Source organism: Eschscholzia californica, unplaced genomic scaffold (assembly GCF_041429995.1).
Source record: "Eschscholzia californica isolate CP2 unplaced genomic scaffold, dmEscCali1.0.p SCAF_3, whole genome shotgun sequence".
NCBI classification, from domain to species: domain Eukaryota; kingdom Viridiplantae; phylum Streptophyta; class Magnoliopsida; order Ranunculales; family Papaveraceae; genus Eschscholzia; species Eschscholzia californica.
In genome coordinates this window covers 37,098,488-37,116,535 of record NW_028238420.1, presented here as the reverse complement: position 1 = coordinate 37,116,535, position 18,048 = coordinate 37,098,488, and the positions used below count along the sequence as shown (strand labels likewise).

Here is an 18,048-nt window from a genome sequence, read left to right as displayed (position 1 = left end):
GGTTGAGATTGATGGTAGGACTTGGGTTTAGCTCGAGGGATGTGTAAATGGAAGCCCATGGGCTAAAGGGAGACCCGATTTTAACTGAGGCCCATATAGTCCAAGTTCAGTGATTAGACTTTGAGAAATTTTAGATGCACACATTGTTAATTGCAGAAGCAGCTCCCTAGATTTGTACCAAGAAAAACCTAGATGTGTGCTTTTGATAAAATAGTTTCTGCTTATCAAAGTCTCTTGGGCTTTATAATTCTTTGTGCTTTTGATTTGAACTCCATTTTCCCTCCCAGACCAAGTGCTAGTATTGCTGGGAAGGTGACCAATGGTTACCACCATTCTGTCTTAATGACCGAACTTATGATGAAATGTATGGTAGATTCTCAACCATTGGAAGTCAAATCTAGCATATGAACCCCTTAACTGCCTTACCAAAATTATCATGGTGATTCAAGAGGAGCAACAACAGTGGTTCACCTTTCGTTTATTTTGCGCTTAGTGCCAATGTAACTGCAACTGCTACACACCATTTCTATAATACTTTGAGAGGTGAACGACCCCAACCTTATTGCATTGCATGCAAAACGCATGGCCCCTCGAATGAAAGTTGCAACTGTGGCATGATTTTCTATCTGTGCCAGACATAACATAGAGCGATGCTTCCAGTTACACCTTAGTTGTTTCTGGTCCATCTGAAGCCTGCATTATTGTGAGTTTGTGACTATGTTCTTAAGTCGACCGTATTACGATCAGATTATCACCCTTCTTGAAACCAGTGGTGCCCCTAGTTTTAAGCAACTTTAGTGACAAGTGTAATAGGAAAATTTGGTCAAAACTCCTTAAAAAATTTGGCCTTTGGTTAAAAAAAATTAGTCAATGTTTTTTTTGTCTTCAACTTCTTAAGTACTTTTTTTTTTATTTGCCACACTTTGCGACAGCTTTGCAATGCTTTGCAACAACTTTGTAACGCCTTACAACAGCTTTGGAGCGCCTTGCAACAACTTTGCAACCGCTTTACAACAACTTTGGAGCGCCTTGCAATACCTTACAACAGCTTTGCAACACCTTACAACAACTTGCAACACTTTTACAAAAAAAATTGAGTCTTTAATCAAACAAAATACAAATATTTGGGGTTTTAACAAAAAAAAAAAAAAAACAAAATTGTTTTAACAAAAATAATATAATTTGTCTTTTAACTAAAATTTTAAAATTGAGTCTTCGGCCAAATTTTCTGTAATTTTACTGTCTTATCCTTCTGCATGGATCATAGACAGTGGTGCTTCTAACCACAATAATTTTTAACCTTACTTTTAGCTCTTTCAGCTTAGCCGCCAAATCATGTTATTTTTCACCATCTTACTTGTGCTTTTAGCTCTGAAGAATTGAATATCGAACATCTCATGTATAATAATAATATCATGTATAATAATAATAATATATTGAAATAATATCAAACTGTTGTAAAACAATCCCACATTGGTGGGAGACAGGAGTGTGGTGCTCCTCTTAAGAGGTTAAGTGTAACGCCCCAAATCTAGATTTCCACGTCGGCCGCCATGAAAACCTAAACTCAAAGCATTTCTCCGCAGAACAGTAAACATAGTCGATATATCCATCAAAAGAGACAAATAATATCAAATGTGAAGCTCATAAGAATCAATAAATCATCTAAAAGAAATCCATTAAAACTTTCTTAACTCAAACAATGTTACTGAATCATCGACACGTAGGTCGGACAATATCGAATGAAATAAATAACTGTCTAGGAGGCGAAAATCCAAATAACTACCTAATCTCGAAAGCGAACACTAAGAAAGAAACTCCGAGCTGACGAACTGAGATCAAACTAGTGGCGCTCCCCGATCTCTATCACCTGAAAAATAGTAGGCTGGGTCAGAACCCAGCTAGTAGATTTCTAATTACCTAAAGTCTAAATAGACCAATTCAACACAAAACCAAGTATCGAACAGCAGATCAAAAATAACAGTCCATTGTGTTACACCTTTCGTACCAACACAATTGAAGTCAACCTATTACACGGTTGAAGAGATTCATACAATACAACTTCCCTTTTGGAGGGGTATAACCAATTTTGAGGTCCACGAGATAGCGTCACTTACCATTCGTGTTTGCATCGTCTTAAACCTCTCAATAGACAAAGGATACCACCCAAAAAGGGGATCCGTGCAACACGAGCACAGTGCAACACGAGCACTTTACATATGTGCAGGAGGCGAGCCAACCTCTAGTTGGTAATTACTTCTCAAACTAGAAGTATGTGGTCCACAAGAATGATCTTGTGTTTGCATCGACTTAGACGTCTTCATAAATATGGATACCTCCCAAAAAGGGGATCCGTGCAACACGAGCACATATGAGCAGGAAGCGAGCCAACCACCGATTACTTATGAATTACAATCGTCAATCCATATTTGAACTCAAACCCCTGGTCCACTGGGTTGTCCAATATCACATTGACAAACCCGTGTTTGCAATCGATCCACATGTCGAGCCAACCAGTCTTAGTTCATTTCATTAACGAAACTCAAGATCATGGTCCACCAAGTTATCTAATATCACATAAATAACTAATGTTTGCAATCGACTCACATGTCGAGCCAACCAGTCTTGGTTCCGACTAGCCTATGCTTTCTAGATTAACAACCTAAAGCAATATATCACACACAACTATTGGTAGCACTCATGCTCCAATATAACACAAATAATCTCATACAATCAATTATCAATAACAATAACATAAACACGAATAATCATTAGCGTCTAGGCTGCTGCCCGGATGTATTTTCTACTATGTTTATATAATCCTAATAGTCTAGGTTGCTGTCCGGGTATATACATACCCCATTAATATAACTATAATCGTCTAGGGTTACTATATTGTTGTTGTAAATAGTCTCTAATCATAATGGATATCTATTGTATTACTAATTGGTTCTAAGTTGATGATAACCTAGTAAACAAGAATGGTTCAAAGCTATTATAGTCCTACTATCCAAAACTAGGTTAAAAATTAAAGAGGGCTATGTAAACCCTAGGGAAGAAGAAACCTACCTGATAATGAAGCACAAAGATGAAGAAACCAAACCCTAGCAAAGCTTTTTGATCTTCTTTATCCTTCTTCTTCACTTTCTCTTTCTAAACCCTACTCTCTCTCTAAACCTTTTCCCACTCAATCACCTCCCCACTTCAAACTCTCGGGTGAAGGAACAGGGAAAAAGAAAATAAAAGGGTGGGAAGGGTTAAAGTGGTTTAAGGGTTTATAAGGGTGCTGCTATTTGTACCCTCGTTTTTGCTAGCAGCACCCTTATAAAGTAAGGGTGCTACAATCTCCCCTCCTAAAAGAAAATTTCGTCCTCGAAATTAAATGTACCTGTCGAGAGAAAAAGGTGAGGATAACGAAGTTGCATATCATCTTCACGCTCCCATGTGACTTCCTTGTCATTGTGGTGATTCCACTGAACCTTGACCATGGGAATCGTCTTTCGTCGAAGGACATGCTCTCTACGATCAATAATCTGAACTGGTTCCTCTTCATATGATACATTTGGCTGGAGCTCCAAATCATGGTAATCTATCACTGAATGTTGATCTCCATCTCTCACATGTTTTCGAAGCATTGAAACGTGAAAGACATCGTGGACCCCTGTGAAGCTTGCAGGCAAGTCAAGATGATAGGCTACTTTTCCCAATCAGGAGCCAACTTTCCTTTCTTACCGAATCGTAAAACACCTTTCATAGGTGACACCTTCAACAAAACCTCATCTCCAACAATAAACTCTAAATCCCTTCGTCGGTTGTCGGCATAACTCTTTTGACGACTTTGAGCTGCTTGGAGCCTACTTCGAATCAAAGCAATTTTCTCAGAAGTGTCACGAATCACCTCTGGTCCTTCTAGTTTACCGTCACCTGCCTCTGTCCAACACAATGGTGACCGACAAGGTCTCCCGTATAATGCCTCGAAAAGTGTCATGCCAATACTAGATTGGTAACTATTATTATATGCGAATTCTACCAAAGGCAAATGATCTTGCCAACTTCCTCCAAGATCTAGTATTGAGCATCTCAACATATCTTCAAGTACTCTGTTAACTCGCTCTGTCTGCCCATCAGTCTGAGGGTGAAAAGCTGTACTGAAATGTAAAGATGTCCCCATAGAAGTTTGGAAACTCTTCCAAAACCGTGAAGTAAAGGGCGAATCTCTGTCTGAAACAATAGACACCGGAACTCCGTGTAACCTGACAATCTCCTTAATGTAAAACTGTGTCAGTCGGTCCCCACTATCTGTCGTCTTCACTGGTAGGAAGTGAGCCGACTTTGTCAACCTGTCAACTATCACCCAAATAGCGTCAAAGCCTCTACTAGATCGCGGTAAACCCGTGATGAAGTCCATCGATATATTCTCCCATTTTCACTCCGGAATGGGCAACGGTTCCAAGAGTCCGGAGGGATGTCGATTTTCCGCTTTCACCATCTGACACACATTACACTTCCTCACATACTCCGCAACATCTTTCTTCATCCCTGACCACCAATACTGCCTCTTCAAGTCTTTGTACATCTTGTTACCCCCGGGGTGAACTGTGTACTTACTTCGGTGTGCTTCATCTAATATATCCCGTCTCAAGATCGGATCTGCCGGTACATATAATCTCCCTCGAAATCTCAATCCGCCGTCCTGCCCGGTACTGAACTCAGTCTCAGTCTCTTGCATTAACGAAACCTGTTTCTGGCACCACTCATCATCAATTTGGGCATCCACAATACGATTCAATAAAGATGGTCTAACAACCATACTACCCAGAAATAACGAGTCAATTCCTGACCCAACCACGTCCATGTTGTATGTTGCTACATCCTCCAACATCTTCCACTGGTTCATCATCAATGTTGCCACGATACCCCTCGGTTGTCGGCTTAGTGCATCGGCTACCACATTTGCCTTACCCGGGTGGTATTGCAACGTGAAGTTATAATCCTTCATCAACTCCAACCACCTGCGCTGACGCATGTTCAACTCCTTTTGTGAAAAGAGATACTTGAGGCTCTTATGATCGGTAAAGAGATTGAACTTCTCACCATACAGATAGTGCCTCCAAATCTTCGAAGCAAACACTATAGCTGCCAACTCTAAGTCATGAGTTGGATAGTTTTGCTCATGTGGCCTCAACTGCCTAGAAGCATAAGCAACCACTTTATCTTTTTGCATCAATACACAACCTAAACCCTGAATAGAAGCATCAGTATAAATCACAAATCTGGTGCCACTCTCTGGAATGATCAACACCGGTGCCGTAGTCAACTTCGTCTTAAGTTCTTTGAAAGCCTTATCACACTTTGTATCCCATGAGAATGTTACTCCCTTCTTTGTAAGATTCGTCTAAGGTCCTGCAATACTTGAGAACCCCTTGATGAACCGACGATAATACCCAGCCAATCCCAGAAAACTGCGAATCTCAGTAACCAAGGTAGGCTGCTTCCAATTAAGCACAGCTTCAACCTTAGAAGGGTCAACCAATACTCCGTCCTTCGAAATAACATGGCCTAGGAATTTTACTTCCTCTTGCCAAAAATCACATTTCTCGAACTTTGCATATAACTGATGTTCCATCAGTCTCTCTAACACCAATCTCAAGTGATCTTCATGATCCTCCTTAGTCTTAGAGTAGATAAGAATGTCATCAATAAAGACAATGACAAATTTATCCAAGAAGTCCCGGAACACCCGATTCGTGAGGTCCATAAACACTGCAGGTGCGTTAGTCAAACCGAAGGACATAACAAGAAACTCATATGAACCATAACGTGTCACAAATGCCGTCTTAGGAATGTCCTCCTCTCGGACTCGTAACTGATGGTACCCTGATCTCAAGTCAATCTTAGAGAACCACTTGGTCCCTCTCAGTTGATCAAACAGATCATCAATCCTTGGTAAAGGATATTTATTCTTCACAGTAACCTTGTTGAGCTCTCTATAATCGATACACAACCTCATTGACCCATCTTTCTTTTTAACAAAAAGAACAGGTGCACCCCAAGGAGAACTACTCTGACGTATGAACCCCTGATCTAGTAATTTCTGAATCTGCTCCTTAAGCTCTCGCAGTTCTATCGGAGCCATTCGATAAGGAGTTCGGGCTATAGGTTTAGTACCCGGTTCCAACTGAATGCAGAAGTCAACCTCTCTGCGTGGTGGCAACCCTGGTACATCTCTGAACACATCGTGGTACTCACTAACCACATCAATACTATCAAGCCCCTCACTCATTACCGGATGCTTTTCTAGCTCTACGTGACTCAGGTGAACCTCTCTCATCTGACAAGTCAACGCTGACACTGTAAACACTTCTTCCCCTGGAAGAGAAAATGTGACTGTCTTGGCATAACAGTCCACAAGTGCATGGTATGAGGCAAGCCAATCCATGCCTAAAATCACATCATACCGCACCAACTCAAGCACAAAAAGGTCTGCAGAGAAGTCTCGCTCACCCAATCTAATGATACACCCCTTACAGATGTGGTCTATCACAATCAAACCACCCCAAGCAGAAGACACCGAAAAAGATCTCCCACATCGATCTAGCTCTATGGGTAACTTACGAACAAAAGAAATAGAGATAAATGTGCCCATGGCACCAGGATCAAATAAAATTTTACCCATTCTAGTATGAATAAGGAATGTACCTTCCACCACATCAGTAGGTGCGCGGTCATCTCTAGGAAGGATGACATTCAACTGTGGTTGTTGCCCACGTCCCTGTGGTCTGCCCTGCGGGTTACGCTCATGATGACGCCCCTGATTTCCTGTCTGAGCTCTAGTCCTCTTCGGACAATCAAAAGACCTGTGTCCTACTTCCTGACAATTAAAACAAACCCCTCTAAATGGTCTCTGTCCCACACCATCAACATTAGCCACTGGCGGTTGCCTATCTGTAGTCACCACTGTCATATCCCTGTTGCCTCCCTCGACCCGAGGCCTCTTACCGTCCCGCTGACCATTATAGTCGTTGCGCTGATTCCAACCAACCTTCCCATAATTTCTACTGTTCCCCTTTTGTTCACCCTTGCTTTGCACTTTGATTCCTCTCTGCTTCTTTGCCTCCTGTATCCGAGCATCGTGAACCTTAGCACAAGAAACCACCTTCTGATAGGTGTCGAAACTAGGTTGCCCAGCAATGTACCTAGCAATGTTGTCACGCAACCCATTGACAAACCTCTCAATCTTTTCCTCCTCTGTGGGAATCAGTTGAGTAGCGAAGAGGGAGAGTCTGTGAAACTCATTCTCATACTCCAAAACTGATTGATTCTCCCCTTGCTTCAATTCCTGAAATTCCCTCTTAAGTGTTTGTTGTGCCGAGAAAGGAATAAAGTTTTCCATGAAGACCTTCTTAAATTCTTCCCAGGTGAACCTCAACGGATCCACTAGCCTAGACTGAGTGTCCCACCAAGTAGTTGCATTCTTCTTCAACTGGAACACTGCCATCCGTTGCTTATATTCCTCGGAGAAATCAAATGCCACGAACATCCTCTCTATCTCCTTACACCATTCATATGCCTCTACCGGTCCTCCAGTCCCATCAAATGTTGGCGGTTTCATTTTCATAAACTCATGGTAGTACTTCAACCAGGTCATCTCAGTCGGTGGCCTCAGATTCATAGCAGGACCTCCTGTCTCTAGTGTCAGATTCTGCGTCTGAGCTTGTTCCCTTGTTTGAGCCTCTGCTGCAATGTTAATCAAATTTTGCAATACCGCTGCATCAATTGTCACTGTCTCTCCTCCGTTCAGATTAGGATTTGTGGTCTCATGACCCCCTGACTGTTCATGTGTACCCTCTGGTGCTGTAGAACCCCTTTCCTCAGGTAGGACACCTCGACCTCGACCTCTACCACCCCCTCGGGTGCGAGCACTGCGACGACCTCTGCCACGACCAGTAGCCCCTTCGCTAACCATAACTCTATTCAAATCCAAAAGAGAAACCAAGTCAGAACTTAGACAGTCAAGAGCTCCGTACAAAAATTTACTACGTACTATGCGCTTAGAGGGGTTGAACCCTACACACTGATCCTAGGATTTATAAACCTAGAGCTCTGATACCACTTTGTAACGCCCCAAATCTAGATTTCCACGTCGGCCGCCATGAAAACCTAAACTCAAAGCATTTCTCCGCAGAACAGTAAACATAGTCGATATATCCATCAAAAGAGACAAATAATATCAAATGTGAAGCTCATAAGAATCAATAAATCATCTAAAAAAATCCATTAAAACTTTCTTAACTCAAACAATGTTACTGAATCATCGACACGTAGGTCGGACAATATCGAATGAAATAAATAACTGTCTAGGAGGCGAAAATCCAAATAACTACCTAATCTCGAAAGCGAACACTAGGAAAGAAACTCCGAGCTGACGAACTGAGATCAAACTGGTGGCGCTCCCCGATCTCTATCACCTGAAAAATAGTAGGCTGGGTCAGAACCCAGCTAGTAGATTTCTAATTACCTAAGGTCTAAATAGACCAATTCAACACAAAACCAAGTATCGAACAGCAGATCAATAATAACAGTCCATTGTGTTACACCTTTCGTACCAACACAATTGAAGTCAACCTATTACACGGTTGAAGAGATTCATACAATACAACTTCCCTTTTGGAGGGGTATAACCAATTTTGAGGTCCACGAGATAGCGTCACTTACCATTCGTGTTTGCATCGTCTTAAACCTCTCAATAGACAAAGGATACCACCCAAAAAGGGGATCCGTGCAACACGAGCACAGTGCAACACGAACACTTTACATATGAGCAGGAGGCGAGCCAACCTCTAGTTGGTAATTACTTCTCAAACTAGAAGTATGTGGTCCACAAGAATGATCTTGTGTTTGCATCGACTTAGACCTCTTCATAAACTACGGATACCTCCCAAAAAGGGGATCCGTGCAACACGAGCACATATGAGCAGGAAGCGAGCCAACCACCGATTACTTATGGATTACAATCGTCAATCCATATTTGAACTCAAACCCCTGGTCCACTGGGTTGTCCAATATCACATTGACAAACCCGTGTTTGCAATCGATCCACATGTCGAGCCAACCAGTCTTAGTTCATTCCATTAACGGAACTCAAGATCATGGTCCACCAAGTTATCTAATATCACATAAATAACTAATGTTTGCAATCGACTCACATGTCGAGCCAACCAGTCTTGGTTCCGACTAGCCTATGCTTTCTAGGTTAACAACCTAAAGCAATATATCACACACAACTATTGGTAGCACTCATGCTCCAATATAACACAAATAATCTCATACAATCAATTATCAATAACAATAACATAAACACGAATAATCATTAGCGTCTAGGCTGCTGCCCGGATGTATTTTCTACTATGTTTATATAATCCTAATAGTCTAGGTTGCTGTCCGGGTATATACATACCCCATTAATATAACTATAATCGTCTAGGGTTACTATATTGTTTTTGTAAATAGTCTCTAATCATAATGGATATCTATTGTATTACTAATTGGTTCTAAGTTGATGATAACCTAGTAAACAAGAATGGTTCAAAGCTATTATAGTCCTACTATCCAAAACTAGGTTAAAAATTAAAGAGGGCTATGTAAACCCTAGGGAAGAAGAAACCTACCTGATAATGAAGCACAAAGATGAAGAAACCAAACCCTAGCAAAGCTTTTTGATCTTCTTTATCCTTCTTCTTCACTTTCTCTCTCTAAACCCTACTCTCTCTCTCTAAACCTTTTCCCACTCAATCACCTCCCCACTTAAACTCTCGGGTAAAGGAACAGGGAAAAAGAAAATAAAAGGGTGGGAAGGGTTAAAGTGGTTTAAGGGTTTATAAAGGTGCTGCTGTTTGCACCCTCGTTTTTGCTAGCAGCACCCTTATAAAGTAAGGGTGCTACATTAAGCACCCTTCCCTAGTGAGGCCTTTTAAAACCGTGAGGCCCAGGTGTGCCAAAGCGGACAGTATCACTAGCAGGCCGGAAGGCTGGTCTGCACCATCCTATAACACGTTATTAGCACGATTCGCTCTACTATGATGTGGTCTTGGGAGGGTGTGTTGTAAAGAAATCCCACATTGGTGGGAGACAAGAGTGTGGTGCTCCTCTGAAGAGGTTAAGCATCCTTCCCTAATGAGACCTTTTAAAACCGTGAGGCCCAGATGTGCCAAAGCGGACAGTATCACTAGCAGCCCGGAAGGCTGGTCCGCACCATCCTATAACACAGACCAATATATACTGTTTTAGATTGGAAGAATATCTTGCAAGTAATGGATCAAAGAGACATTGGGAATGACAATTTGTCCCATGGAATGAAAACACATCCAACAATGCACATTACTCAATCCTACAAGTACTGTATATGTATATATTAGAGTTCCAAAAATCTATGGCCTATTCTACTATATTTGTTTTCTATACATTAGGTAAGTATGACGCATGTAAAGCATAAAAATACATTGTACTATATATTAATCAACATAATTCACATTTGCGTGTGTTATTTTCTCTTGTATTTCTTTGTGTCTCAAATTTTATAAAATCCCTCGGTATCTCCATTTCTTAGTTTCTTTCTCTCAATCTATCTCTTCCTCTTCATTTTCTTTCTGAGTTGTACAAGGGGTTCCTCCCATAAAATGCAGACATCGCTAAGAGTTTGTTCGTTACGTGAGAAAGTCATGTGGAAAAATCGATTTTCATAGTTTGATAAAGCCAAAAAGGTGAGAGGTCGTTTTCAAAAATAAAGGTTGGAAATTGAGTTTAATAATTTTCCCAAAAAAAAGGGAAAACAGATTTCCCACCCTCAAAATAAACGTGCGCTCTCTCCTCCCGTACTCTCACACGTCTCTGTCTCTCTCTCCTCCCGTTCTCTGACATGTTTATGTCTCTCTCTCAAACACTTTCATGTAACCATAATTGTTTCCCATGAAACAACAAGACATCACGAGAGATAATTAGGAGCGAGATGTTGTTGTCGATGCGTTGGAACCCTAATTGCTTTATGTAACCCTAATCCTTATAACCCTAAGTCGAGATGGAGAAATCTTGCTGTCGATTTTGGAATGAGAGATAAAGTTAGGGACGAGGGGTGGAGTTGGGAATGACCGAATGAGAGGTGGTATTGTGAATGACTATTGGTGCCTGACCTTTTTGCAACAGGTGCCCGGCCTTTTTGCAACAGGTGCCCCTTCAGGTGTAAAAGAAAGGCGCCAACACTAATGCCTTCGGATGACCCTTGGAAGTTTTTCTCAAAAAATTTCCTTCCACACTAAAAAAAAAATTGAATTTGTGTGAGAAAATTTTAATTTTCTTTCCTACAAAAAGAATGGTTTTCACATCAAATATTTTCACACGTCTCAAATGAACCCTAAAGTATCTGTAGCCGCTGCTAGGGCAATAGGGTGTACAAAATGGCTCAGCTTAATATTGTATTAGACTAAACTTGGATACATATATTTATGGCCAAGCCAACAGTTACATATATTCTGGGCCATCCAACAAAATAAATGTATTTGGCAAAGAAGTTAAGAACAAAGAAAACAAGACAGCAGGAGACACATGTTACTGATTTTGGTTGTTCTTGAAAATTCTTGATTTGATTCTTTCACTACTGTTTTTTACTCAATCTTGAGTTACTAAATAGACCAGTCGTTTCTGAAATGATCCATTCATTCTCTGTCCTTGTCTATCAAACAGTAAAAAGTTACACAAACTCCCATTATTGTCCTCTTTTTGTAAGGCAAAATACAGAGGAAACTGTTTCTACATTTGAAAATCAAATCACAAGAACAGTTTGCCTATATTTATAGTACTCCTCCAAGCTATATTCTTTGATTTGGGTAATGAAGATGAAGTACCAAAAGTGATGCGCCAACTACACAATGGGATAGCTTAAGGAAATGGTGTTAAGCCAGTTTTGATGAACTAAAACCACACATGACAGGTTAGATGATTTTACATGTTCTAGACAGTTTAGAAAAGCATGTATCACAAGAAAGAAGTGACATGAAACTAGTCCCACCTAGATAAAAAAAAAAGTCTCATACTTGAGTAAATAATATCTAAATATTACCGATTATTTATAATTAGTTCTGAATTAGGTATAACACAAATGCAATTCATGATTAATAAAAGAAAAATATATCAGATTATATTGTTTGCCGTCCCCTTCACGATCGAGTATGGCTAATATCATCAAATCAAAAAGCAAATCCCTTCACCCAAGGAAATAATTAACAGTATTAGACCCAATTTTCATTTGGAGATCAAATCTCTTAGAAATATTAACACATAAAAACAAGTGTAGTTGTTAACTATAACTTACGCAATCTAATAAACTTAAGCACAAAATCCCATAATTCCTTCCCTTATAAAATACTTTATTCTAACATCAACATCTTTTCATGGCTACCTTTTATATTTCCAATCACTTCTTTCTTTTCTGATAAATCCTACATTCTTATCAGACTACTTCACTAAATGGGTCGAAGCAATTCTTTCAATCAGGCTGATCCATCACATCTATCTGTCGACGACTCCGACGGGTTTTTCCCAAATATCAATTCTTACGACGGAAAAGTGATGCTTGCTGCAGTAATTTCATTATTATTTGTAATTTCTTTTGTTTTGTTACTTCATATTTATGCTAGATGGTTACTAGCAAAAGCACAAGAAAGGAGAAGACAGTCTTATGTATTTGATGATCCTACTACATTACATCATCATATTAGAAATACAATTTACGATGATAATTACGTAGACACATCGGTGAGGAACGGTCTTGATTCGTCGATTATTTCTTCTCTACCTATCTTTATTTATAAATCTGATCTATATAAGAATGGATTGGATTGTGTAATTTGCTTGAGTACTTTTGAAGATGATGAAGTGGGTAAAAATTTGCCTAAATGTAAGCATGTATTCCATATGGAATGTATAGATAAGTGGTTACAATCACATCCTGGTTGTCCCATTTGTCGAGCTCCCGTTGGATCCGATAAGTCAACGATGGTTGATTCGACGGTCGATGTGTCACCGGAGGAAGGTAGCTTACAGTTGGATTTGAGTGAGTTTTCGGTCATTGATGAAAATTCTCATTCTAATGATATAGTTGTGCCCAATTTAAATATAGAGTCTTTGGTATTGAAAGATTCTCCATCGCCACCGTCCGGGCTGACTTCAGACATAGCAGCATTACCATCAACATCATCATCACCATCACTATCATCTTCTTCATCACTGTCGTCCTCGTCATCATCGTCGTTGGGTTTATCATTGAAGAGAATGTTAAGCAGGAGTAGATCAGAGCATAAGGTTTTCCCATCATCTAATACTACAAATAATGATCAGTTCAGTATTTGAGTGAATTGTGTTAGGGAAATTTTCTAATTTGTTTCTGCCACAAATTACGGGAAACAATTCATTTCTTATTAGTTGGATCTGCTTTGAGTTGGGTGTATATATACTACCTTTTAAGGTAGATAATAAGATTTTATTAGTGCATCTACTTTTGCACTTACCATGGGAAAAACTCTCAACAACTGTTTGTGTAGGCAGTTACTGTTTGGAAAATTTAGAAATCACGATTTTGATTAGGGGTGAGCAAAAACCGAACTAATCGGCCGAACCGAATCAAGTCGAACCGGACTGATTGATTTTTAGACCGAACCGATCACTATTCCATTCAATTCGGCCGGCAAACCGAACAACTTAAATCGCTTTGGTTTGAGTTCGGCTTGAGTTTCTAGAAACTGCTCAAGCGAATCGCTCGAACTCTAAGGTATTTATCATACTAAAATATTACTGTACATATAGAAAGACTAAAGAGTATCTAGGGATGACTCATTTCTCGATCTTCATGTTTGAATCCCTCGAATCCATCAAATTTTTAGGTCCAAACCTCCAAAGGAAGGAATCCTATGTTAATAACTGAATTACCTATGTGCGCAAGTTCATGGGATGATCTTTCCTTAATTTCATGCAGGAGACACAAGGTTTCCCTCCTCCTTGGATCATGCCCCATCAACATGTACTTTTGTGCCATCAGGTTTTCATAATCAAATGAATACTTACCTCCAAAAAATGGTACTTTTACCCACATGTAAAGTTTCTTGTTTATCTCTTGTTTATATTTTATCATTATTATATTATCTCAATAATACTAAGTTTATAAAAAAATCTCTGACTTATTTTGTGACATAATGGCCTATTTACGTAAAAGAACGATCATGAGCATAGTCAAATTTCAAATTCCTTTCTCTTTTAGTAAATGGGAATCATCAAGTCACAAATTAAGTCAAACTCTTTTGTGCACATACCACTTATGTTTGAGTAATATATGTATCTCAACTACAATCTCGATTTTGAGTAAGTTGAGCTTCCTAGTCTCTTCATCAGAGTTACAGGAGTCTGAATTCGTGGGATGCTATCAAAACTTATGGAATGCAAAAGAGCACGAGAATTTACAGTTTATTCGTAATGACTGAGATATATTAGCGCCTTAGCGGAATATATTATATTTCAATTTTATATTTGTCAGTGATACTGTCTTATAAAGTATCAATAACATTTAACCACAATTAGTATATAGAGTACAGTAATGATATCATCATATCGTTGAACTCATTGGTATCATTCATTGTCCATTTGTCCTTGAGTGATAATTCATAGGGATGGCTAAGGTAACTAAGGAGATCATCAGATCAAATACTATTTCATCACAATTAGTATTAGATCTTATTTTTACTTGGTCATGAAACTCTCATTTGTCCACGTGGGTAGTGTTATGTGAGCCTCACACGTGTCTTTTTATTTGGTGACGTAGAACATGGTCATTGAACCTCTGTCCGTTGTAGCTCATATACTATATTAAATGTGTGAGTGTCAAACTCAAAACCAATTAGTGATGAGTGGAGACTCCCACCCCTATATAATATGTTCTCAAGTCATATGACTTCCGTTTTTGGACTATTATCACTAGTAAATCTTTTAAAGTAAAATTTGAACAATCTTCCTCTGATATTTCTTCCCATTTTCATGCTAGTACTGAATTCTATTAAAACCCTAAATCTTTGTTTATGTATGTGCTTTGGGAATATTCTAACCGCATCTCTTTCAATGAGAATACTTGTAATTGTGAATCAGAATCAACTTGCTTCATGTTTGCTGGTAAAAATTACAAATTTTCAGAAGCAATTCTAACCATGGGTGCACATATTTTACAAAAAAGAACTTATAGCGGAAAAGCACTCAAACATCGATCGACCAATCTTAAGAGGAAGAAAATGGTCGTTACCTCACCAAAAACTCTTTTAGCGATCTCAAGATTGGAAGATGATGCAAACTTGTCATTGAGGTATCCGACCCCGTTCAAGGGTTAAAAGAACTAATGTCATATGCGTGTTTATATATTTGACGGTGATGTTCAGATATACAATGTGTAAAAGAAAGAAGTTGTTGATTATTATATTACTAGGCATAACCCGTGCCCTGAGGGCACGGACAGTTGTATTTGATAAATTATAAAAGTTTAGTGGTTTTGGTCGATAAATATGAATAGTAAGTACATCACATTTACAAACAATAAGAAACAAAAAGACATTAGGAAAAAAATTAAAACAAGTTAATAGTTTAAAAATAAGTAAATTTGAAATCAATTATAGGTGTTGAAAGCTACATAAGAGGTTCCTATATGTTTTCAAGTCGTTTAGAGGAGGAAGAAAAAATTATTTTACTTTTATAAGAGGTAATTTATATCAAAGAATCGATCAAAGATAAGTTGTTGGTGAAATTTAAAGAAGAAAATCAAGAAAAAGTTTATAACAAAGAAAACCCTATAAAAGAATTAACGACAAAGAGAGATGTGTCCCTACCGGTTTACATAGTTCAAAAAGTCTAGTTAAAAGATCATAAACCTACCAGCTAATTGACGTTTACTCATCTCAAAAAGAAATTGAAAGTAAAAAAAAAATAGATTCAAATCGTAATACCATTAAAAAAATAAAAAAATAATAATTCACTCTCCAAAAGAGATGGTCTTCTAAATCTAGTAGAATCGATACAAACAGATTGAAAATCAAAACTCCAAAAAAATGATTTTTCACTTCAGAAAGAGGAAGAGAGAAAACAAAAATAACATAGTTTAATAAAGAAAGTGATAGATTTATCTTGTATTTACAATTGTTGTTTTTACAATTAAGTATTAAGTACCTTGGTGTTTTATGTTTAACATATTATGATTTGTTTTAGATTAAATATTTGTGTTATTGGTTGATTTTCTCCTCTTTGTGTAGTTTTTGCTCTGTTGGTTTTTATTTGCTTGTCTCTGTGAGGACCTGGTTGTGCCTTTTGTCTTCTGGATTCGTCTAGGTTGGGTACCAGAGGGTTCGAGGGTGAAGTGATCTTGTAGGTTTGGTTTTGGTTAGTTGGGAGTGGCCTTCAGCTGATTAGGGTCTTTGTGGAGTGTTCGATAGATAGGAGGATGCCCTGATAGATTTTAGTGTTCTTCTCCTTTTAGCAGTGGTTGGCCCTGTCTGGGCCTTTTGGTATTTGTGGTGGCCGCTAGCTTCTGTGGTCTGCCTTTAGACTTCTTTAGACTTAGGTTGTCGGTTTGAGACTGCCTTCTCTGCGCCTTACCCTCTTTCTGCTGATTGGTTTTTTGGGCTCTTGGACCTTGGGAGGGTAGCGAGTTTGTCGCAGTGGTGGTGCTTATAAGTGGTCGGATCTTAGGGCGCCCTTTGGTGCTTTGGTTTCCTCTTCGGTGGGTTGGGCCTCTGGTTAGATTATTTTGGTGGTTTTTCCACTTAGGAGCCATTAGACTAATAGGGTTAGGCTGTCCCTGGAGTGGTGGGATCTTTTGGGGCTGCCTTGGTGTTTTTTTTTTGTCGTCCTCTACTAGTGCTGAGGATGGAGCCCTCTATATTAGCTTGGAATGTCCGTGGGTGTGGGAACTTTGCTAATCGCAAACATCTTAGCAGGCTTGTTAAGGAGCATAATCCTGATTTTCTTTTTCTTTCTGAAACCAAATGTATTAATACCAATCTTGACAAACTTCTGAATCTTACCAGCATCTACGACAAGCATGTTATAGACCCGGTCAATAAAGCCGGAGGTCTAGCTCTTTATTGGTCTCCCCAATTTGATATTAATGTTATTTACTCTGACAACAATATGATTCACGTTCAGGGAACTCTTTCAGACAAGGATAACATCTTTAATATAACGGGGTTCTATGGAAGCCCGTACAGTAGGGATAAAACTAGACCTTGGGAGATTTTGGCCCAGCTAGCCCCTGACCCCCACATCCCCTGGTTGGTCATAGGAGACTTAAACTGCATTTTTGACCAGTCTGAAAAACTAGGAGGCAAAGAAGTGTCGCAGAGTTCTATTGACCTTAGTAAACATACAATTAATGATATGGGCCTCCAAGATATTGGATATGTGGGCTACCCGTTCACCTGGTCTAACAAACAATTTAGTGGTAACCTCATCCAAGAGAGACTAGATCGGGCCTTAGTGAATTACAACTGGCTTACCAATTATCCCCACTCCAAGCTCACTCATCTGCCTACTTTAGGCTCTGATCACAACCCCATCTTTCTCTCCACTAAACCTAACTCCACTCTTGGGCGTAAACCTTTTAAATTTATTCGTACCTGGATGTCCCACCCAAATTGTGCTCAATTCATAAAAACTAACTGGAGTTCTATTCCCACCCAGATTCAAACCAAACTTAACTCCCTGGCTATCAAACTCTCTAAGTGGAATAAGGAGGTCTTTGGACACATTTACAATAACATTAAGAGCCTCACCCAGCAACTCCAATTCATTAATAATGCTGACCACTTCAAAGAAACTTTCACTCAGATTGAGACTCTTCTATTACAACAAGAAAGCCTGTGGGAAGAAAAATCGAGAGTATCCAACATCAACTTAGGTGATCGTAACACTCAATACTTCCATGCGAAAGCTACCACGAGAAATCGTAAAAATCAAATCCATTCCATTAAG

At 39.2% G+C, this 18,048-nt stretch overlaps 1 protein-coding gene across 1 annotated transcript; it reads left to right on the top strand.

Annotated features, from left to right (window-relative positions):
• The first annotated feature begins 12,519 nt into the window (after window positions 1-12,519).
• Window positions 12,520-13,570, top strand: LOC147549968 (RING-H2 finger protein ATL2-like). The gene has a single exon (XM_086668406.1). It carries the CDS (start codon window positions 12,520-12,522, stop codon window positions 13,399-13,401), a length of 882 nt encoding a protein of 293 aa, XP_086524532.1. The 3' UTR covers window positions 13,402-13,570.
• The last annotated feature ends 4,478 nt before the right edge of the window (window positions 13,571-18,048 follow it).

Coding starts and splice junctions, on each gene's coding strand:
- LOC147549968 (XM_086668406.1), top strand. CDS start 12,520: ATGGGTCGAAGCAATTCTTTCAATCAGGCTGATCCATCACATCTATCT.